The sequence below is a fragment of the Cucurbita pepo genome, chromosome LG04 (assembly GCF_002806865.2).
Source record: "Cucurbita pepo subsp. pepo cultivar mu-cu-16 chromosome LG04, ASM280686v2, whole genome shotgun sequence".
NCBI lineage: Eukaryota > Viridiplantae > Streptophyta > Magnoliopsida > Cucurbitales > Cucurbitaceae > Cucurbita > Cucurbita pepo.
In genome coordinates, this window is record NC_036641.1 from 1,553,791 (window position 1) to 1,573,163 (window position 19,373).

The following is a 19,373-nucleotide window of genomic DNA, read 5'->3' on the forward strand; positions in this document are numbered from 1 at the left end:
TAAAAATAATCTATGAAATGTCGATAAACTATATTTATTCATATATTGACGGTAATTTTTTTTTTTTTAAATGTTTTATAAAAATAAGGAGTGTTAATGCTAAAATTTTAATGGTATTTTTTAACCTTTTAAAAAAAATTTAGTGGTATTTTAATGAAATTTTTTAAGGTTTAAAAGGATATTTTTGAAACCGTATTAAAAATTTCCATCCAAAATTAGATTTTTTCTAAAATTTAAAGATATTATTGAAACATTTAAAATTATTAATATTCTTAATTAAATGATGAAAATGTTAAACTTATAATATAAATATTTATTNACAAATTCACCTGTTCTTCCCCACCAAAGACGACTAAAGAGATTTGCCTAATCTGGAACTCATAACTCCAAAGGTCAGCTTAGATTCAATTCAGACAAATTCTTCTGTTTCTCTATGTTTTTCTTCCTAAACCACTCTTGATTTCTTTGTTTTGAAATCATTGGTGTTCTTTTTAATCTTGTTGTTTCTCCTTCTTCCTGTTCTTAGTCACAACTCTAGGCATCCATTTGGCTAGCTATTCCAGTTACTGAATCAATCATCCTATCATTCGTTTTCTTTCTTGGGAAGGAGAATGAACACACGGTGTTGGAATTATTGTAGCTTGTAATAAGATTTGAAAACCCCAAACTACCCTTTGAGAGAGTTTTTGAAATTGTTTGGTTGATGCCTAATGTTTTCTAACGTTTATGTATCTTAGGCATAACAACAAACACTTGGTGTGCATCTTGATGCCTAATGATTTCTAACGTTTCTGTATCTCAGGCATAACAACAAACACTTGGTGTGCATCTCACAGTGCATATAACAAATCAGAGAGTTCAGATTCAGATCCAACCATGGAGGGCCAAGAGAACAAACCTGGTGATTCATGGTCAGATACAGAGAGCACAGGAAGCTCCAAACGAGTTGCCTTCAGCGGACCATTGACAGGACCTTCTGTTGCCTACAAAAGAACCAGTAGCTACAGCAGCAGCACAAGAAGCACTATGAGAATCAAAGACGACGATCAGTACGTCGAGATTACCTTAGATGTTCGCGATGATACAGTCTCCGTTCAGAACATCAAAGGCGGAGATTCGGAGACGGCAATGTTAGCGAGCCGACTCGAGACCAAGCGCCCTACGCTAGGCTCTCAATTGTCTTTCAAATTGAAGCAAGTATCGCAGGAACTGAAACGGATGACTTCCTCAAAAAGCTTCAATAGAATCGACAGAACTAAATCCGGTGCAAGCCGTGCCCTAAATGGCCTTCGATTCATGACCAAATCCGTCGGAAGTGAAGCCTGGTCAGAGATTGATAATCGATTTAACGAACTCGCCATTAATGGAGAGCTTCCGAAGTCATTGTTCGCAAGATGCATAGGTATAAACAACTATAAATCACATTTTTCTCAAAATCTTTCAAATTCAAACCAATGATTGAAATTTTACCGATCATTGTTGGTTCGTTGCTGGATCAGGAATGGAGTCAAGCGAGTTCGCGGGCGAGTTGTTCGACGCGTTGGCTAGAAGACGAGGCATAACTTCAACTTCCATAACCAAAGGGGAACTGCGTGAATTCTGGGAGCAGATAATCGATGAAAGCTTCGATGCTAGGCTTCAAATCTTCTTCGATATGTATGAATCTCTTTTCCCTCTCTTCTCTCTCACTAGAATATGGCCATGGAGATTGCTGAAACAGAGCCTGGTCTAACAAATGGTACGATCGTGCAGGGTGGACAAGAATGCCGATGGTCGCATTACTGGAAAAGAAGTCAAAGAGGTAACTGGAGGGAAGAAAATTAATAATAAATATATATATATATTCTAAAAGTAATTGGAAATAAATAAATAAAAATTATTAATTTAAATTGATGGTGAATTTTTTTTCTACCAGAAGGTCAAGATATATATTGTTTAATAATAATCACCAATTATTTTATTTCAATTATATTAAATATATGTATTTCTTTGTTTTGTATATTAATTACTTTTTCTTATTTAAAAATAAGACTAAATTAATTAAAATATGATTAAACTTTGTATTTTGTCTTCAATTTCAAAAGTTTTAATAATTCTTTAAATTTTTTAAAAAAATCTTTAAATTTAAAAAAAAAAAATCCAAAACTAACTTTATTGTTAATTTTTAAGGAAAGAGTTAACATTTTGTTTTAAAAATAAGATTGATTTTTTTTAAAAATTTAAAATACTTTTTAATTTTAAAAACTATCCTTAATATTAACTTTTTTTTAATTAAAAAAAAATCAAAATTATCTTTATTGTTACCATTTTCAAAAGTACCCTCGTAAACTTTAAATGTAATATTAAAAAATTTAAAAATAATCTATGAAATGTCGATAAACTATATTTATTCATATATTGACGGTAATTTTTTTTTTTTTAAATGTTTTATAAAAATAAGGAGTGTTAATGCTAAAATTTTAATGGTATTTTTTAACCTTTTAAAAAAAATTTAGTGGTATTTTAATGAAATTTTTTAAGGTTTAAAAGGATATTTTTGAAACCGTATTAAAAATTTCCATCCAAAATTAGATTTTTTCTAAAATTTAAAGATATTATTGAAACATTTAAAATTATTAATATTCTTAATTAAATGATGAAAATGTTAAACTTATAATATAAATATTTATTTATTTGTAATTTCAGATAATTGCATTAAGTGCTTCAGCTAATAAATTATCAAAAATCCAAGAGGATGCTGAAGAATATGCTGCTTTAATCATGGAAGAGTTGGACCCTGACAACCTTGGATATATTGAGGTTTGTATCTTTATATATATATATATAACATTTCTTTTAATACCATATAAAATTAAAATTATTAAAATGTTACTTATTTTGACCTTACTCTAAACGCATCATATTAATTATCTAGTTTAATTATCACCCAACATTAACATTTATTCAACTAATAAATAAAAACAAAAAATATTAAATTCATGGTTTTCTTTTTCTTTAAATATTATATCAATAGCATTTATGACCCCAACATATCAATTCTTTGTCCAAGAAATTTTAATATTCTTAATAAATCTCTAATTTATTACACAAAAACAATTAAATTAAATTTTAGTAATTTATTATATATTTTTAAAATTTTAATATCAATAGTTTTTTTCTTTTTTCATAATTTTATAAAATATCGAATATATAGTTTAAAATAATAAATAAACAATTCAACTCTTACCCATAAATTAAAATTTATATTCTGTTTTTTATATATATCATTATTTTTCTATAATTTTTCGCATCAGTTAGGGAGGATAACAAACATTCATGTAAGGGGTGTGGAAACAGTCCCAAATCAGCTAATTTAGGAAATGATCATAGGTTTATAATAAAAAATACTCTCTCCACTGGTATGAGACGTTTTGGAGAAGCCCAGAACAAAGTCATGAGAGCTTATACACAAAGTGGACAATATCATACCATTGTGGAGAGTCGTGTTCGTATAATAGAAACCTCGTACTAGTAGACGCGTTTTAAAAATCTTGAGGGGAAGTCCGAGAAGGGAGGTCCAAAGAAGACAATATCTGTTAGATGTAGATCCCGATAGGAGATGTTCAAAGAAGACAATATTTGTTAGATGTGAGAGTCGTGTTCGTCTAACAGAAACCTCGTACTAGTAGACGCGTTTTAAAAATCTTGAGGAGAAGCCCGAGAGGGGATGACCAAAGAAGACAATATTTGTTAGATGTGAGAGTCGTGTTCGACTAACAGAATCTTGAGGGGAAGCCGAGAGGGGATGTCCAAAAAAGACAATATCGGTTAGATGTAAGAGTTGTGTTCGGCTAACAGAAACCTCGTACCAGTAGATGCGTTTTAAAAATCTTGAGGGGAAGTCCGAGAGGACCGAGAGGAGAGGTCCAAAGAAGACAATATCGATTAGACGTAGATTTAGACTTCCTTAGTAACCACGGTTAGAGATCGACAACTTTTAAGCTTTACATGGAACGGTTTTAAAGATGTAGACAAATTGGATGGAAATTTAACTAATTGGGTACCATGTGTGGGCATTTCAGCTATATAACTTAGAGATGCTACTACTACAAGCTCCAAACCAAGCATCAGCGCCCAACCGCGTGACAGACAGCCGCGTGCTGAGCCAACTACTAAGCCAAAAGCTCGTCCCCACAAAGGAACACAACCCCATCAAGCGCGCATATCGCTCTCTCCGCTACTTCGTCGAGGACAATTGGAAGCGCATTTGGGTCATCTCTCTATGGCTTGCCATTTGCGCTGCTCTCTTTGCTTGGAAGTTCATCCAGTACCGCCAACGAGCCGTCTTCCATATCATGGGCTATTGTGTCACCACCGCCAAAGGTGCCGCTGAAACCCTTAAGTTCAACATGGCCATCATCCTTCTCCCTGTTTGTAGGAATACTATCACTTGGCTTCGGAGTAAGACCAAGCTTGGTGGAGTTGTCCCTTTTGATGACAATGTCAACTTCCATAAGGTACCTTTTTCTTTTTTGTTGTTGTTGCTGCCCACCATGTGTTTGATCATTTGTCTCTGCTGAATTTTCCCTTATGTGTGTTGCTGTTGTTGCAGGTTTCAATTTCTTGAGTTTGATTTGGAAAATGATTGGTTTAAATCCTCATTTTGACACTATGTTTTTGTTGTTGTTGTTGCCCGCCATGTGTTTGATCATTTGTCTCTGCTGAATTTTCCTTGTTTTTGTTGCTATTATTGCTGGTTTCAATTGCTTGAGTTTGATTTGGAAAATTATTGGTTTAAATCCTCATTTTGTCACTTTCCTTTTATTGTATGTTCTGTTTTGGTCCATGAACATTTAGAATATCTCGTTTCGTCCTTGAATAAGTACCAAAATGGAACAAACTTGAAAATTTGAGGACCAAAATGTGATCTAAACCAAAATGAAGTGTTTGGATTTTGATTGATATTGTTAAGAAGAGGCATAAAAGATTAAATATATTCTAACTAGTTTAAGTTTTTGGATTCCTCCTTGATGTTACTAGCTTACTTGTTAACTTTCACATTTGAGGAGCATTAAGGATATGCATAGAGGATTAAAATGTGTTATCGTCCATCATTATCGTTTCGAAACTCGAAAGCTGAAGTGGTTGGGTTGGGAAGAATTAAATTTAATAAGAACGTGAATTTGCATTTGCTTGGATTAGGTAATTGCTGTTGGGATAGCCATTGGAGTCGTTTTACATGCTGGAGCGCATCTTACCTGTGACTTTCCAAAGCTACTCCATGCAACCGATGCCGAATACGAACCAATGAAGCCATTTTTTGGGGAAGTGCGGCCGAATAACTACTGGTGGTTTGTGAAGGGGACGGAAGGGTGGACCGGGGTTGTGATGGTGGTGCTAATGATCATAGCATTCACCTTGGCTCAACCATGGTTCCGCCGCAACCGCCTGAACCTCCCAAAAACCATCAAGAGACTCACAGGCTTCAATGCCTTTTGGTACTCTCACCATCTCTTTGTCATTGTCTATGTCCTCTTCATCATCCATGGATACTACCTTTACCTCTCCAAGGAATGGTACAAAAAGACGGTGAGTTTTTTTTCGATCTTGTCGAACTTTATAACAAACAAAGAACGTAACCAAACTATATCCAAATAACATTTTGTTTCATTGTCGAATATAGACATGGATGTATCTAGCTGTTCCTGTTTTGCTCTACGCGTGCGAAAGATTGATTCGTGCATTTCGATCGGGCTACAAAACAGTGAGGATTCTAAAGGTCTACACCCTTACACCCTTTTCTTTTTTCTTGCTTGCCTAGAAAACTCACAAATTTTCTCGAGAAAAAAGTATGAATTTATGCTGATAGAAAAAATGAAACTCTCAGGTTGCTGTGTATCCTGGAAATGTTCTGGCATTGCAAATGTCAAAGCCTCAAGGATTCAAGTACACAAGTGGACAGTACATATATGTGAACTGTTCTGCTATTTCTCCCTTCCAATGGTAAATCCTACACCGTCTGATCTTCTCCATCACCATGATCATCATGATCAATCAAGATCATCATGATAATTGGTTTGATTGGAATTAACGGATGTGATCGAATTTTGTTGCAGGCATCCATTTTCGATTACATCTGCTCCAGGGGATGATTACTTGAGCATTCACATTCGCACTGCGGGAGACTGGACTTTGCAGCTCAAGAACATTTTCTCCAAGGTACTTGCTTAATTTTTTTCATATGACTAATGATTTTGTTTTCTTTTATCAAATTTCATAAACATAAAGCTTTTAAAGTTTTGAAGTTTGATTTTTAAATACTATAATGTTGCCCTCTGTCACGCAGATATGTCAGCCTCCATCTGTTGATCAAAGTGGTCTTTTAAGAGCTGACATGCGCCAAAGCAACAACAAAATCAGGTTGCCAAGGCTGTTGATAGACGGACCATATGGAGCTCCAGCTCAAGACTACAAACAATATGATGTTCTTCTTCTTGTGGGGCTCGGGATCGGTGCCACCCCGCTGATCAGCATTGTCAAGGATGTACTCAATAACATCAAGGAGCAGAAAGACATTGAAAATGGCGTTGCCGATAAGAACTCCAAGCCCTTTGTCACCAAACGAGCTTACTTCTACTGGGTCACCAGAGAGCAGGGCTCATTCGAATGGTTTAGAGGTGTCATGGATGAAGTTGCTGAGAACGACCGAGACAGAGTGATTGAACTGCACAACTACTGCACCAGCGTTTACGAAGAGGGTGATGCTCGGTCTGCCCTCATTACCATGCTCCAAGATCTCAACCATGCCAAGAATGGTGTCGATATCGTGTCGGGAACAAGGGTGAAGACTCATTTTGCTAGACCCAACTGGCGCAATGTCTTGAAGCATGTTGCTGTTAATCATCCAGATCAACGAGTTGGTAAGCATTTGCTAAATTTACATATTTACCATTTGATTCTATGATCTCGAGATGATTACAAAACGCACCCTCGTAATCATATCTCCGGTTCTAAAACGATCTCATGATTAGTCGTAACTCGAATGCACACGACTCATTTGTATAATTGGATTGAAATGTGAATGCAGGAGTGTTTTACTGTGGAGCACAAGGATTGGTTGGAGAGCTAAGGAGACTGTCCCAAGACTTTTCTCGGAAAACAACCACCAAATTTGATTTCCACAAGGAGAATTTTTAGAGTATAATTAAATTGGATTTTTTTTTTTGTTTTTTTTTTTTTAATTTAGAAATTTTTAAGAAATTGTATTATAGTGTAATTCTCTTGTTGTTGGGCATATATTTATACATGTTTGCTTAGTAGCTTTACTAAAAGATTTAAAAATATTAGTATTACAGGAAGCTGTATTGAATATTTCTTATAAAATACAAATCTTTTTTGAATAATAAGATTTCATATTTAATAGATTCTTTTCTTTATGCCCTTTTTGCTTAATATTATATTTTCTAAGTGAGTTTTTATTTGTTCAAATGGTAATATCTTTGTTATAATCATGCTCAACCATTTTCCCTCCTAATCACTGACTCACATCCTCTAACTTCCTCTCTTCCGCTAGAAATTTCTTGAGAATTTGAAGATTTTCGTTGGCGGTTCGGTTGAAATTATGTTCATAAATGTCTTCACGTGAACGATTTGGATCAAATCATTTTTAACAGTTATGAAGTTAGGTCATATTTACAGTGTTATTAGAATAAGGTACCCAACCTAACAGTTACGAAGTTAGGTTGTATTAACAGTGTTTTTAAGTTCTTAATTGAACATGTTCCTATTGTCAACTTCCTGAGATTCGAGCCCAGGTCCACAACATGGAATTCTCATAATATGTCCAAAAAAAAAGTCGTTTACTCTAAATATTTGTAGACTTATGCTTTATTTTTAAACTGGATAAGAAAATAGAAGGTTCTTATGCACCCAACCTTACTTAGGATGCAAGGCCCTTAAGAAACATAATTGTGGCTGCTGGGATTCAAGCCCAAGTCTCCACGCCCACAACATGGAATTCTTACCACTAAACTACAGCCACATGATATATTATAAAAAAAGTACTTTACTCTAGAATTTTTCTAATTAATTTTGATGTTACAATGTTGAGATCATTAGTGTCAAGTTCGTATTCAGGTGCAAATCTTGGTCATGAAATATTTACACTTAGTTTAATTTATTTAAATGTAGCAAAAAAAGATTTTAAGCCATTTAAAGTAAATAGCAGCTATAACTCACTCCCTTGAGTTCACCACCATAGAACTCAACAGTTACACCGACCAGTTCAACACTATACTTCAATTCTACTCTTCGAAAAGGAAGATCGCCTCTAACAATTCTGTCGCTGTCTACCAAAACAACCGGAAATGTTTTCAAAAAGGGTCGGCATACGNCTGTCTACCAAAACAACCGGAAATGTTTTAAAAAAGGATCGGCATACGGCGTACAAAAAGTGTGTGCCCTTCTTACAGCTATTCCATCCCCCTTGTCCATGGAACCCGCTCTGAATAATCTACCTTTTGTGGGATTATTCCCGATGTAATCATAAAAAAGCTCATTTTGTAACTTTGATTTTGGCTAACCCGGCACTAATCCTTCGATATTATAATACATCATTGTGAGGGTCACCACATAACACTCCTATTCTTTAAATTGGTTTGCGCCCTAACGCTAGACCATATATCATATTCAAGCCTACCAGAGGCTTTATAAGAAACATAATTGTGGCGGCTGGGATTCGAGCCCAGGTCTCCACAGCCACAACGTGGAATTCTTTCAATCCTAGAAGTTTCACCCTTGTTTGCAATATGCATGTATCTATGTAGGAGAAGTTTCACCCTTTTTATCCTTCTTAGTCAATGGGGTAAAATTTGGTTATGCCAGTTATGTCCCTGCAAGTAATTCATACCAGTATTGGTAGCACCATAAATTTTGGTTATGCCCCGTTCCACCAATCCGTGCAAGTATTGGTAGCGTCACCGTCAAATTTATTTATATGCATGAGAATTGTAGTAATTACCTATTTTTGAGTAGGTGAATTATATTGAACTGTGTGATGTGGCCTTGGAGACAATTATCTATTAAACACAACTCTTTGTGGGAAACACTCGCACTATTGATTAAAATCAATCGAGAAGAGATTACAAGACACTTTCTAAAAACTATTACACTCTGTGCTTTATATTTCTTTGGGATGAAAACATTGGTAGGGCGGAGGGGTATTTACAGTAAAGACTAGACAATTTATTTGTTAAACATTTATTCGTAAAATACCTAAAATTTTCCTAAATTAATTAGGTATCTTTATTTTTAAAATAACTAAAGGATTTTCCTAAAATATCTACCATCTTTATTCCTAAAATATCTAAATTATTTTCCTAAAATATGTAAAATACTTGAATTATTTTGATAAAGTGCACAAGTAATCTGCTCGTATGATTATTGGGTTTGATCTTATTGAGCTAGTGACGATATTTTAACACTCTCCCTCAACACTAGTTCTTATTCGTCGTACCATATTGAGTTGACAGCAAAAGCCCTCATGTTTGCAAATATTTAGCACTATTGTAGACAAATCTACCACTTGGTCATGTGTATTCTTCCTTCAAGACTGTCTCTAATAAAATGACGGTGCACCTTCACATGCTTTATTCTACCATGAAACATCAAATTTTCTACCAGGCGAACCGTAGGTTAGTTGTCGCAATGAAGTGGTATCGATAGTATACTTTTTGGTGCAAGTTTTTCATTAACAGTTTCAGCCACGTAATTTCTTGAACTACTCAAATCTTCAGATAGCATGATATCCTGCATAGTCAGCATCACGATATCTAGCTAGCTTGTAGTCTTCGCTTATTTTGAACAAAAGATCATAATTGATTGTACCTTTGACATATCTTAAGATCCGTTGAGCTGCATCCAAATGAGGCTTCTTTGAACTTTGCATGTACTGACTAATGATTCTAACTCCATTTTCAAATTCTTTTGGTTGGTCTATGTAGATCTCTCTGTTTAAGTCTTCGTGCAAGAAAGCATTCTTCGTATTCATCTGTGCCATAATTTTCAATCTTTATTTACCATAAGTGTTGGAGGAACTTGTACAATAACGATCTTCGCCACTAGACTAAACGCTTCATCATAGTCTAATCCATATTGCTGAGAGAACCTTGAATCTAACTCCAAGCCTTGTATCTCTCAATTTATCCATTCATAGTACACTTTGTTTTGTAAATCCACTTGCAAAAGATGGATTTGATATCTCCTGACACTAGTTTCCAAATTTGATTTTACTCGTAGATTATAATTTCTTTATCCATTGCCTACTCTCAAGCCATATTTTGCGATGCCTCTTCATACGTCTTTGGCTCTTTATGTAATGACCCGAAAAAATAAAAAGGAAAAAGAAAAAAAAACTCAGTCGTCGGAAAACTCGCGAGTTTTTCGGAGACCGCCGAGTTTTGCAAATCCCACGCGAAACGACAACCGCACCCCGCTCAGCCTTCAACCCACGACTCCCAGAACCTATCAGAGTACCTACAAATATTGAAAAGAAAGAAAATACGAGAGAGAGAGAGAGAGAGAGAGAGAGAGAGAGAGAGAGAGAGAGAGAGAGAGAGAGAGAGATTTTGAATAATGTCCGTGAGTTTCCAATTTTTCCGACGAGTCCCAAACCGCTCCAAAATCGACGTCAAACGCTCAGTAACCATCACGAGAAGGTCCTTAATGATAGCACAATAACTCAAAGTACGTTTTCTGCCCATTCGTAAGTACCGTTGTCGATAATTGAGGTCGAATAATTGGATTTTCCTAAACGTTCTTACATTCTATTGTTTTAGGAAATTTTAGGCCACAAAACTTTGAGGAAGGAAAGAGGGACGACAAACAGAGAGGAAAAGGAAGAAAGATGACCGAAATCAGCAACGGAAAAGCCGCAGGACGGAGAGAGAAAATGCGACAGAAAATTGCTCAGAAGTCCGGTAAGGAAGAAGGATCCATCGGATCTGGGTTAGCCGGAATCGAATACCCAGACCCAAGACTCAAACCAATCTAAGTCTAGCTCGTGAAATCAAGGCCCAACTACATTGGCCCAAACCTCAATCCAGCCCAAAAGCCATGGTTAAGTTGAACCAACCCGAGACCAGACCCACGGTCCAATCAAACCGGCCTGCAACCCAAACACTTGCACCCAGTCCAGTAAATCGAGCCCCAACAACCAGCCCGGCCTAGTAGCCTTCTGCAGCAGTCGACCCGAACCGGAGTGTGACCCGCGCCTCGACCCGACGCACACTGCACGATGTGGCGCGTTCTACTTCTACCACGTGGCACATAGCGGCGCAGGCGGTCCCTCGGCTCGGCGGCTCCCAGCGGCTGTTCGGCTCAGCTCACCTGTTTTCGGCCTGGTTTCCACTGTTTCGACCCTCCCGGACCTGTTTTCGGCCCCAATTAAGGTATTTGAGGCCGTTTTAGAGTCATATTTCACATTTATTGAATTATTGGTAAATTAATTGTGAAATACTAACGGAAGGTGGCAAACGGTGTGATAGGAAACAAACTCCGGCAACGTAGGAAGCAGCTCTCACGGAACGGGAGCTTACGTTTATCTAATTAGGGAGTACTTCGGCCAAGGCCAACCAAGTAGGTGGCCTTACTATAGGATAGACTAAAGATTGTTTGAATTATGATGATGTATGAGCATGACGTGTTGTGATGTATGTTAAATGTACGTTATTTATGTTTTGATGCATGACGTACAATTATATTTGATGCACTTAATGACTTTTATGATGAGTATGATATATGCATGACGATGTTGCTAGCATGATGATGTTTTACATGTTGAACATGCCTTAGGATGTTGTATGTCATATTGCATCATGTCATAGATCAACATAGGACACAACCCGAAGAGTAAGAAAATGATATTAATGTAAATATCTATGAGCACGTGTTACACAGTGTAACAAAGAGAGGAGATTAGAGGGTTGTGTCAGAAGAGACGTATAATTGGATTTAGAGGGACGTCATGCATATTGTATGTTCATAAGCATAGGGCTACTTCCCCTAGAGATGATGAGTATGGACGCGCACCGTATGATAAGCCCGAATGCACACAAGTGCGAATACACATAGGTGCGAATGCGCACAGATGAGGGTGTTCATGAGGCGCATGATACTATGGGGTTCCACTGACCTCTGGACGTCGTTACAGATTAGCTTGACCAGAGGGTCCAGGGAATGTGCGAGCGCCCTGGGGATTCACACTCGCATGTGTGAGTCGTGTGTAGGGAAGCACTACACATCCAATTTGTCCAAGACTGAAGGTCACCCTTATGATGATTAGAGATAGGTCCCTAACCCAGGCCTCTATAGTGGGTCACTTACTGATTAGTTCTTTGAAATACTAGCCGTGTGCCATATTGTCTTTCAGGTAAAGGCAAGGCGCCCATGTACAATTAACGACATCATCATGATCAGAGACTGTGGCACGTGCATACGATAGTTGCATATTTAAAATTCCTTAGTCTTGGTTAGGACAGGGTATTTGCATTTCATTTATTTAAATTATTTAATTTGTAATTATTTTTATCTTATTTTGAACTCTAGCATGATCTTTGAAACACGTAAGATCGGCAGTGTTTTCTAGTGATTTAACGTATTCTAAAGTTTAAAATTTGTTTTCTGCTAATTAAGATGAGCATCTTTAGAGTTATATTCTACATTAGAGATGAACATAAGACGTTAGTGGCGACTCTGGATATGTGGAAATTTAGGATCGTTACAGTTGGTATCAGAGCTCTAGGTTTTAGATTTTGTAGACTAGTCTACAATGTAGGCTTGACACGCTCCATGGTCCCAACATCGATGCCCCATCACTGTCAGGTATGTCTTGCATAAAATGAGAAATGAGAAACGTTTTCGAACTCGCATGCATTTTTCTGTGGATATTACTTAAATTTCTGTGATATTTTAAGTATTTATTAATGAGTATGATATGATGTATAACATGTTGAGTGTTTACTTCAGTGACATTATGATGTTTTATATAGTGTGTATATTGTTATTTATATATGCATAGTATTAAGGCCTTAGACTTAAGTAACCTTATATTGGTTTATAGAACCATGCCCAGAGGACGAAGAAGAGGAAGAGGAAGAGGAAGACAAGGATGGGGGCAACCCCGTGTTAGAGAAATAAGATGAGGTGTGGCAGTAGAGGGCCCACCTCGAGAAGGATCAGAGGCTGGGTCGGTAATAGTTGCGCCGCCCCCAGTCTTACCACCAGTTGTGCTACCACCTCAAGCGCCTCCACTACAAGCTAAGCCTCCACCACAAGCTGAACCTTCACCCAAGCCTGCTATACCACCACAAGCCGCACCTGAGGTTGCACACCCAACGACCGGAGTAGATTCTAATACTAAGTTAATGTGTGAGTCCATCCAAGTCTTAATTCAAACCTTGGTAACCACTCAGCAAACCAATCTACTAGCCAGCCAATAGGCACAAGCACAGGCACTGGCACTGGCCGATACTCAGGCCAACGCCCTAGTAAACCCTCCACAACCTATTAGATGTTCAAACTGGATAAAAGATTTCAAGAGATATGACCCTCGACAATTCGCCGGCTCCTTGTAAGACCCCATTGAAGCCCAAATGTGGAATGCAACTGTAGAAACCATCTTTGAGACTATGGAATGCCCAGAGAACCAAAAGGTCGCCCGCGCAACATTCGTCCTACAAAAGAACACAGAGATATGGTGGAGAGATAACAAAACCCTTCTTAACCTAGAAGGGGGACCTATGAACTGGGAACTGTTTAAGGAGACCTTCCTTAAAGAATATTATCCTAAGTCAGAGCGACTTAAGAGGCAGCAGGAGTTCGCCCATCTGGTACAGGGCAGACTCACAGTGGAGAAATACAACCGAGAGTTTAAGAGACTCAAGAGATTTGCACCATCCATGGTGGACACCGAAGAAAAGATGACAGAGAAGTTTGTATTGGGTTTGGAACCAAGAACCGCCATATGTTGGAATCGTTCAACCCAAAGACCTATGAGGAAGCCTTGAGAATTGCCAAGACTTTAAAGAAACCAAAGGATGAGAAACGACATGAGGAGCCGGTAGTAATTGGGTAGAAGCGCCCACATGAATCAGGAGGCTCTAACTGTCCACCACTTGCACGTAGGCAACGTTCCAACAACAGACTTGCTCGAAGATGGAATGAGCGAAACCCTCCTCAACGTACCGACAGGAACCCCAGGAATCAAGATGGGGCTAGAGGGAAGAGAGAAGAAGGATGCACTATCTGTGGAAGACTACACGGTGGGAGGTGTATGGCAGGCAGCCGAGCGTGTTATAGATGTTCAAGAGGGGCACATCGCTGTGAACTGCACGACCGGGCTGAAGCACAACCAAACCCGCCTAGAGTAGTAGAGCAGATGGAACAACCAGCACCACCGCGAGCTCAAGCTAGGGCCTACGCGTCTACGAGCAAGGACACTGGGAGGTCCAACGCCGTGGTGACAAGTACACTATCTATTTTAGGTCATTTCTCTTTTACCTTATTTGATTCTAAATCCACGCATTTCTTTATTTCTATGTCTTTTGTTGTACAAGCAGGGTTCGAATTAGAACCCTTATTGCATGAAATGTCTGTAAGCACCCCTTCAGGGGTAGACTTAGTATCTAGGTATAGAGTAAAAGATGGCAAGTAATCACAAGGAACCAAACTCTAAGCGTTGACCTGATGGTAGTAAACATGACGGATTTCGACGTCATACTAGGCATGGATTGACTAGCCGAAAACCGAACTAGTATAGACTGTCGTAAAAAGGAAGTAAAATTTTCACCACTGATAGGACATACCTTTAAATTTATAGGCACAAGTACCGAGATTACCCCCAAGGTAGTCTCGATGATAAAAGCAAAGAGGTTAGTTCAGCAAGGCGGATGGGCTATATTAGCATGTGTTGTAGACGTAAGAAAAAAAGAGAAGACCTTAGAAAACGTGCCAATAGTAAACGAGTTCCTAGATGTATTCCCGGACGACCTACCTGGAATAACCCCGTCCCAAGCGGTCGACTTCGTCATTGAACTCAAGCCGGGAACTGGGCCTATTTCCAAAGCACCTTATCGCATGACGCCAGCAGAGTTGAAGGAACTCAAGGCACAATGATTATCTCAAAATGCACAGACAATTATTGGGCGTAATCTTAGTGGGCTAATGATGATATTTGGACATTGCCTATGTGTGTGCATGGGCATTATACCACATACTCTTGATATTGTCTTATGACAATTAAATATTTGTGTTCATGGAGATCGTACTACTATTTTGTGATTTTACTTGTGGTAACTACTCATGTTACGATCCAATTTTGAATCTGGGACGGTGACTAAAAAGACACAAAAAAAAAAAAAAAAAAAAAAAAAAAAAAAAAAAAAAAAAAAAAAAAAAAAAAAANAATAAAACAATCAACCCCAATGAAATTCAATTACAAGATAGTGTTCAAATTTATTACAAAAAGAGAAACAGGTTAGGTTCAGAATTCATTACAAAATGAAATAAAAAAGACTCGAAATACAAAAATGGATTGACCCTCCAGAACGAATCCCTCTATGACTGCGTAGCTGTAGAATTCTCCTACACTTCAACCGACAACCTGCAAACACCGGATAAAAAAAGGAGACAGGTATGAGTATAAAATATTAAGTAAGCAATCTACTTACAAGCTCAAGGAAGTTCAGACCTAATCCTACAACTATCTAAACTTTTGTGGAGGTCTTGAAGACTACCTCTGAGGTCCTAAGTTTCCCTTCCGGACAAGTTTACGGAGTCACAATGTCAGCCTTGACCTGTTCTCACATGCAATAGAATCTCTCACCCTTAGTTATCTACATGGGTAATCTCAAGTCTCTCTCCAAGATAGTAACCGGTGTCAACCTTGACCCATTCCTACACACATTAGAAACACTAACCTTTAGATATCTACCTATGTAGTCCCAAGTTTCTTTCAAGACTGATTTATGGAATCGTGGCATTAGCCTTAACATGTTTTTACATACAATTAGAAACACTTCGCTTTAAGACAATTATCTGTGTAGTACCAAGTCCCTATTCAGGACCGATTTACAGAATCACAGCATCAGCCTTGATTCTTAAGGAACTACTTGTGTAATCCAAAGTCTCTCTTCGAGACCAATTTAGAGGATCGTCACGTCAGCCATGTTTTTTTTTTTTTTTTTTTTTTTTTTTTTTTTTTTTTTTTTTTTTTTTNTAGAAGAGCTAGCTACCCATGTGGCTCCAAGTCCTTCCTTATGAGCGGTTCATAAAATCACGACTTCAGCCTTGATTTGCCCCCACATAAAATAGTTGCTCAATTAACCATAGAGGTTTTGGTTACATCGTTCTTATTACCAAAAAAATTTGTTAAGCTTTCTAAGTCATCCTTGCAGTCATTCAGGTCTACTAGGTTCTTAGGGCGTCTAGGCTGTTTAAGTCTCGTCTCGTGTTTCCAGGTCGCTTGGGGTTAAACCATTTTTGTGAGTGCACCTAAGCTTAGAATTCTAATCGCCGTTCACGATCCTAGGATGCTTAGTCTATTGGAAACGTATTGTCCTTAGTTAACTTAAAAACTGCTCAAGCTCTACCGTCCTATTCTTAACTTGATTCACTCATGCATGCTTTACTAGGGAGATAATCACGTCGATCACTTAAAGCACGAGGAACATATTCAAAACATTCATGCATACTTATTAGATAGATATCTCTGTCCATCACTTAAGCACAAAATCCATAAACTAGAAACATGCAAGGAAACCCAACGAGTAGATGACATCCATCAATCACTTGGTGCACAAATCACAATATCTCATCCTCCATTCTATCACAACATAAAGCATTAAAATAGGCATGCAATTTAAATTTTATTCATAGGGGCATTTTCGTAATTCTACGTAATAACATTGTTCACTTATTCAAGATTGCCCACTAAAGTCCTAAACATGCCTACTCTAACCACCTATGATATGCGCCCGCATGCTAGCCACGTCCTAGCGACCTCTACAAGTATTACTTACCTAAAATTCGTGTGACTACTTACATGGATGACGCATGACTTCCTGAGCTAACTTTTATGCATGCTAAAAGCTCCAAGATTTATGAAATTTCTTTCGTAAGCCCTAATTCAAGCGCATGTCACACACCAATCACGTATGCAAAAGGCTCCATATGCACGAATTCACACGCGCGTGTATCAAGGGCGCATTCACGAGTCTCTAGGTGGTCAGATTGGGTCGATGGTTCACGTCATGCAGTTCTTCCACAGATATTCACATGTACCTGACGGCTGTTCAATCCCATCTGAGCACAATTTTCAATTCTTTTCTCCATGAATTATGTTTGATCGACACTCATTCCCTTCCTTCTCATACGTGCTTCACGATTCTGTGGCTAACACGTGTTCTCTTTGATGGGTTTTCATAACTTTTTCTACATTATTCAAATTAACTTGTTTCCTTCGTTAAAGTTGTAGAGTTTTAATCTTTGTTTACATAGATATTTTTCTAATAATTAATGATTAACTACAAAAGGAAATAAACATACTTAAATTTGGCAGAAAATCACGTTCTTACCATTTCTTGAGGTTCACAGAAACTCCTCTTTCAAGTCTGATTCAACTCTAGCTTTCTTCATGGAAAAGGAGCGAAATACATCTAAGAACAAAATATCAAAAATTCAGAATCTAATTCCTCTTAGATCTCCCAAATTCTTACCTCACGTTTTTCTTTGATTCTTGATGGTTTTGAATGATCTAAGAGTCGAGAATGAATGTCCTCGTGGTTCTAAGCAACTTCCTTGATTCTTAATAACGAATTCAGATCGGTGCGTGTGAGAATTGAATTTTCAAATATTAAATATTATTGAAACAATTATTAAAAGCTTATCTGTAATTTTATTCATGAAACTTTTGGAATAAATTTATATAATAATAATTTATTTAATCGTGAAAGGACACAAAATTAGAAAACATTTAGAATAATATGAGTTATTACATTAATTATTTTAAGCTCATTTCTTTTGCCACATCATTGGCTCATTTTGACAACTTTACAACAAATAAAATCAAGAACCACCTTTATTCTAGAAGATTCGTTATTTATGATAGATATATAGAGAATATTAGTAAAAGAAATGATATATGTAGAGGTCGAGAAATTTTTTGGACCACTTCGAAATGTCGGGTTAGTTGTGTTAGTGAACTAAACAACCCAAATAAAGTTCACAACCTAATCTATGGGTCGGGTTAGTTGTGTTAGTGAACTGAACAACCCAAATAAAGTTCACAACCTAACCTATGGGTCGGGTTGTTGGGTTGTTCTTCTCTCGTGAATACTTCTTTCTATTGGATATACAAATTATCTAGGCTTGTATTTGGAGTTTCCCGTAAGACGAAATGGGACCCCCCTAGTCCATTGAATGCTCTACCTCGGGCCAACGACATCATACGCTCTACTTGCCCTAAATTAGTTTTCCGTGAAAACTAATTTAGTAGTGTGTTACACTACTGGAATAGATTTCGCAGAAAGCTAGCTATATCTGATCTTGGTTTGCCTTTCACCCCTAAACACAAGTCATCCCCATATTTTGTCATCAAATCTAGATACTCAGCAATTCATCCGTGATTTCACAGTGGCCAAAGAAGACCCAAGAAGCATCAAACATTATCGATGAGATCTATGGAGCAATTCCTAAATAGCAAACACATCACTAATATCAGTTACAAACATCAAATATTGTTAATATTAATAATAATCTTAAAAGTAGAGTATGGTTGGGTTGAGTTATAACCCCATTTTTTTCAGACTGGTCGGGTCCAAACCGAAAAAAAATTAACCCAACCTGTAACAGCTCAAGCCCACCGCTAGTAGATATTGTTCTCAAGGATTTATAAAAGGTGTTTAGTTCTCCTCCCCAACCAATGTGGGATATCACAATCTACCTCCCTTCAGGGCCAGCGTCCTCGTTGGCACTCGTTCCTTTCTCCAAGAGATGTGGGACCCCACCAAATCTACCTCCTACGAGGCCCACCGTCCTTACTGGCACACCGCCTCAGGTCTATCCCCTTCAGGAAACAACCTCCTCGCTTGCACATAGTCTGGTGTTTGGCTCTGATACCATTTGTAACAACCCAAGCTCACTGCTAACCGATATTGTCTTCTTTGGACTTTTTCTTTTGGACTTCCCCACAAGGCTTAAAACCGGTATTCTAGGGAAAGGTTTCCACACCCTTATAAAGGGTGTTTCGTTCTCCTCCTCAACCAATGTGAGATATCACACAACTCGACCTTTATAGTTTGTATTGGGTAGTCCAAATTGATTGAGTTCTCGAGTCATAC

General features: G+C 37.6%; 1 protein-coding gene across 2 annotated transcripts; it reads left to right on the plus strand.

Moving 5' to 3' along the window:
* The first annotated feature begins 324 nt into the window (after positions 1-324).
* Positions 325-7,353, plus strand: LOC111792855 (respiratory burst oxidase homolog protein B). 2 transcript variants are annotated; one of them, XM_023674455.1, is made up of 12 exons: positions 325-392; positions 803-1,402; positions 1,500-1,656; positions 1,753-1,801; positions 2,686-2,799; positions 4,062-4,496; positions 5,182-5,568; positions 5,663-5,758; positions 5,867-5,982; positions 6,096-6,198; positions 6,326-6,899; positions 7,067-7,353. In XM_023674455.1, the coding sequence occupies exons 2-12, from the start codon at positions 877-879 to the stop codon at positions 7,174-7,176; spliced, it is 2,667 nt and encodes an 888-aa protein (XP_023530223.1). In that variant the 5' UTR covers positions 325-392; positions 803-876; the 3' UTR covers positions 7,177-7,353. The 2 variants fall into 2 exon arrangements, with proteins under 2 accessions (XP_023530223.1, XP_023530224.1); XM_023674456.1 differs by lacking the exon at positions 325-392 and having other exon boundaries at positions 575-1,402.
* The last annotated feature ends 12,020 nt before the right edge of the window (positions 7,354-19,373 follow it).

Coding starts and splice junctions, on each gene's coding strand:
- LOC111792855 (XM_023674455.1), top strand. CDS start 877: ATGGAGGGCCAAGAGAACAAACCTGGTGATTCATGGTCAGATACAGAG. Junction 1,403..1,499: donor ATTGTTCGCAAGATGCATAG/GTATAAACAACT, acceptor TTGCTGGATCAG/GAATGGAGTCAAGCGAGTTC. Junction 2,800..4,061: donor ACAACCTTGGATATATTGAG/GTTTGTATCTTT, acceptor TGGGCATTTCAG/CTATATAACTTAGAGATGCT.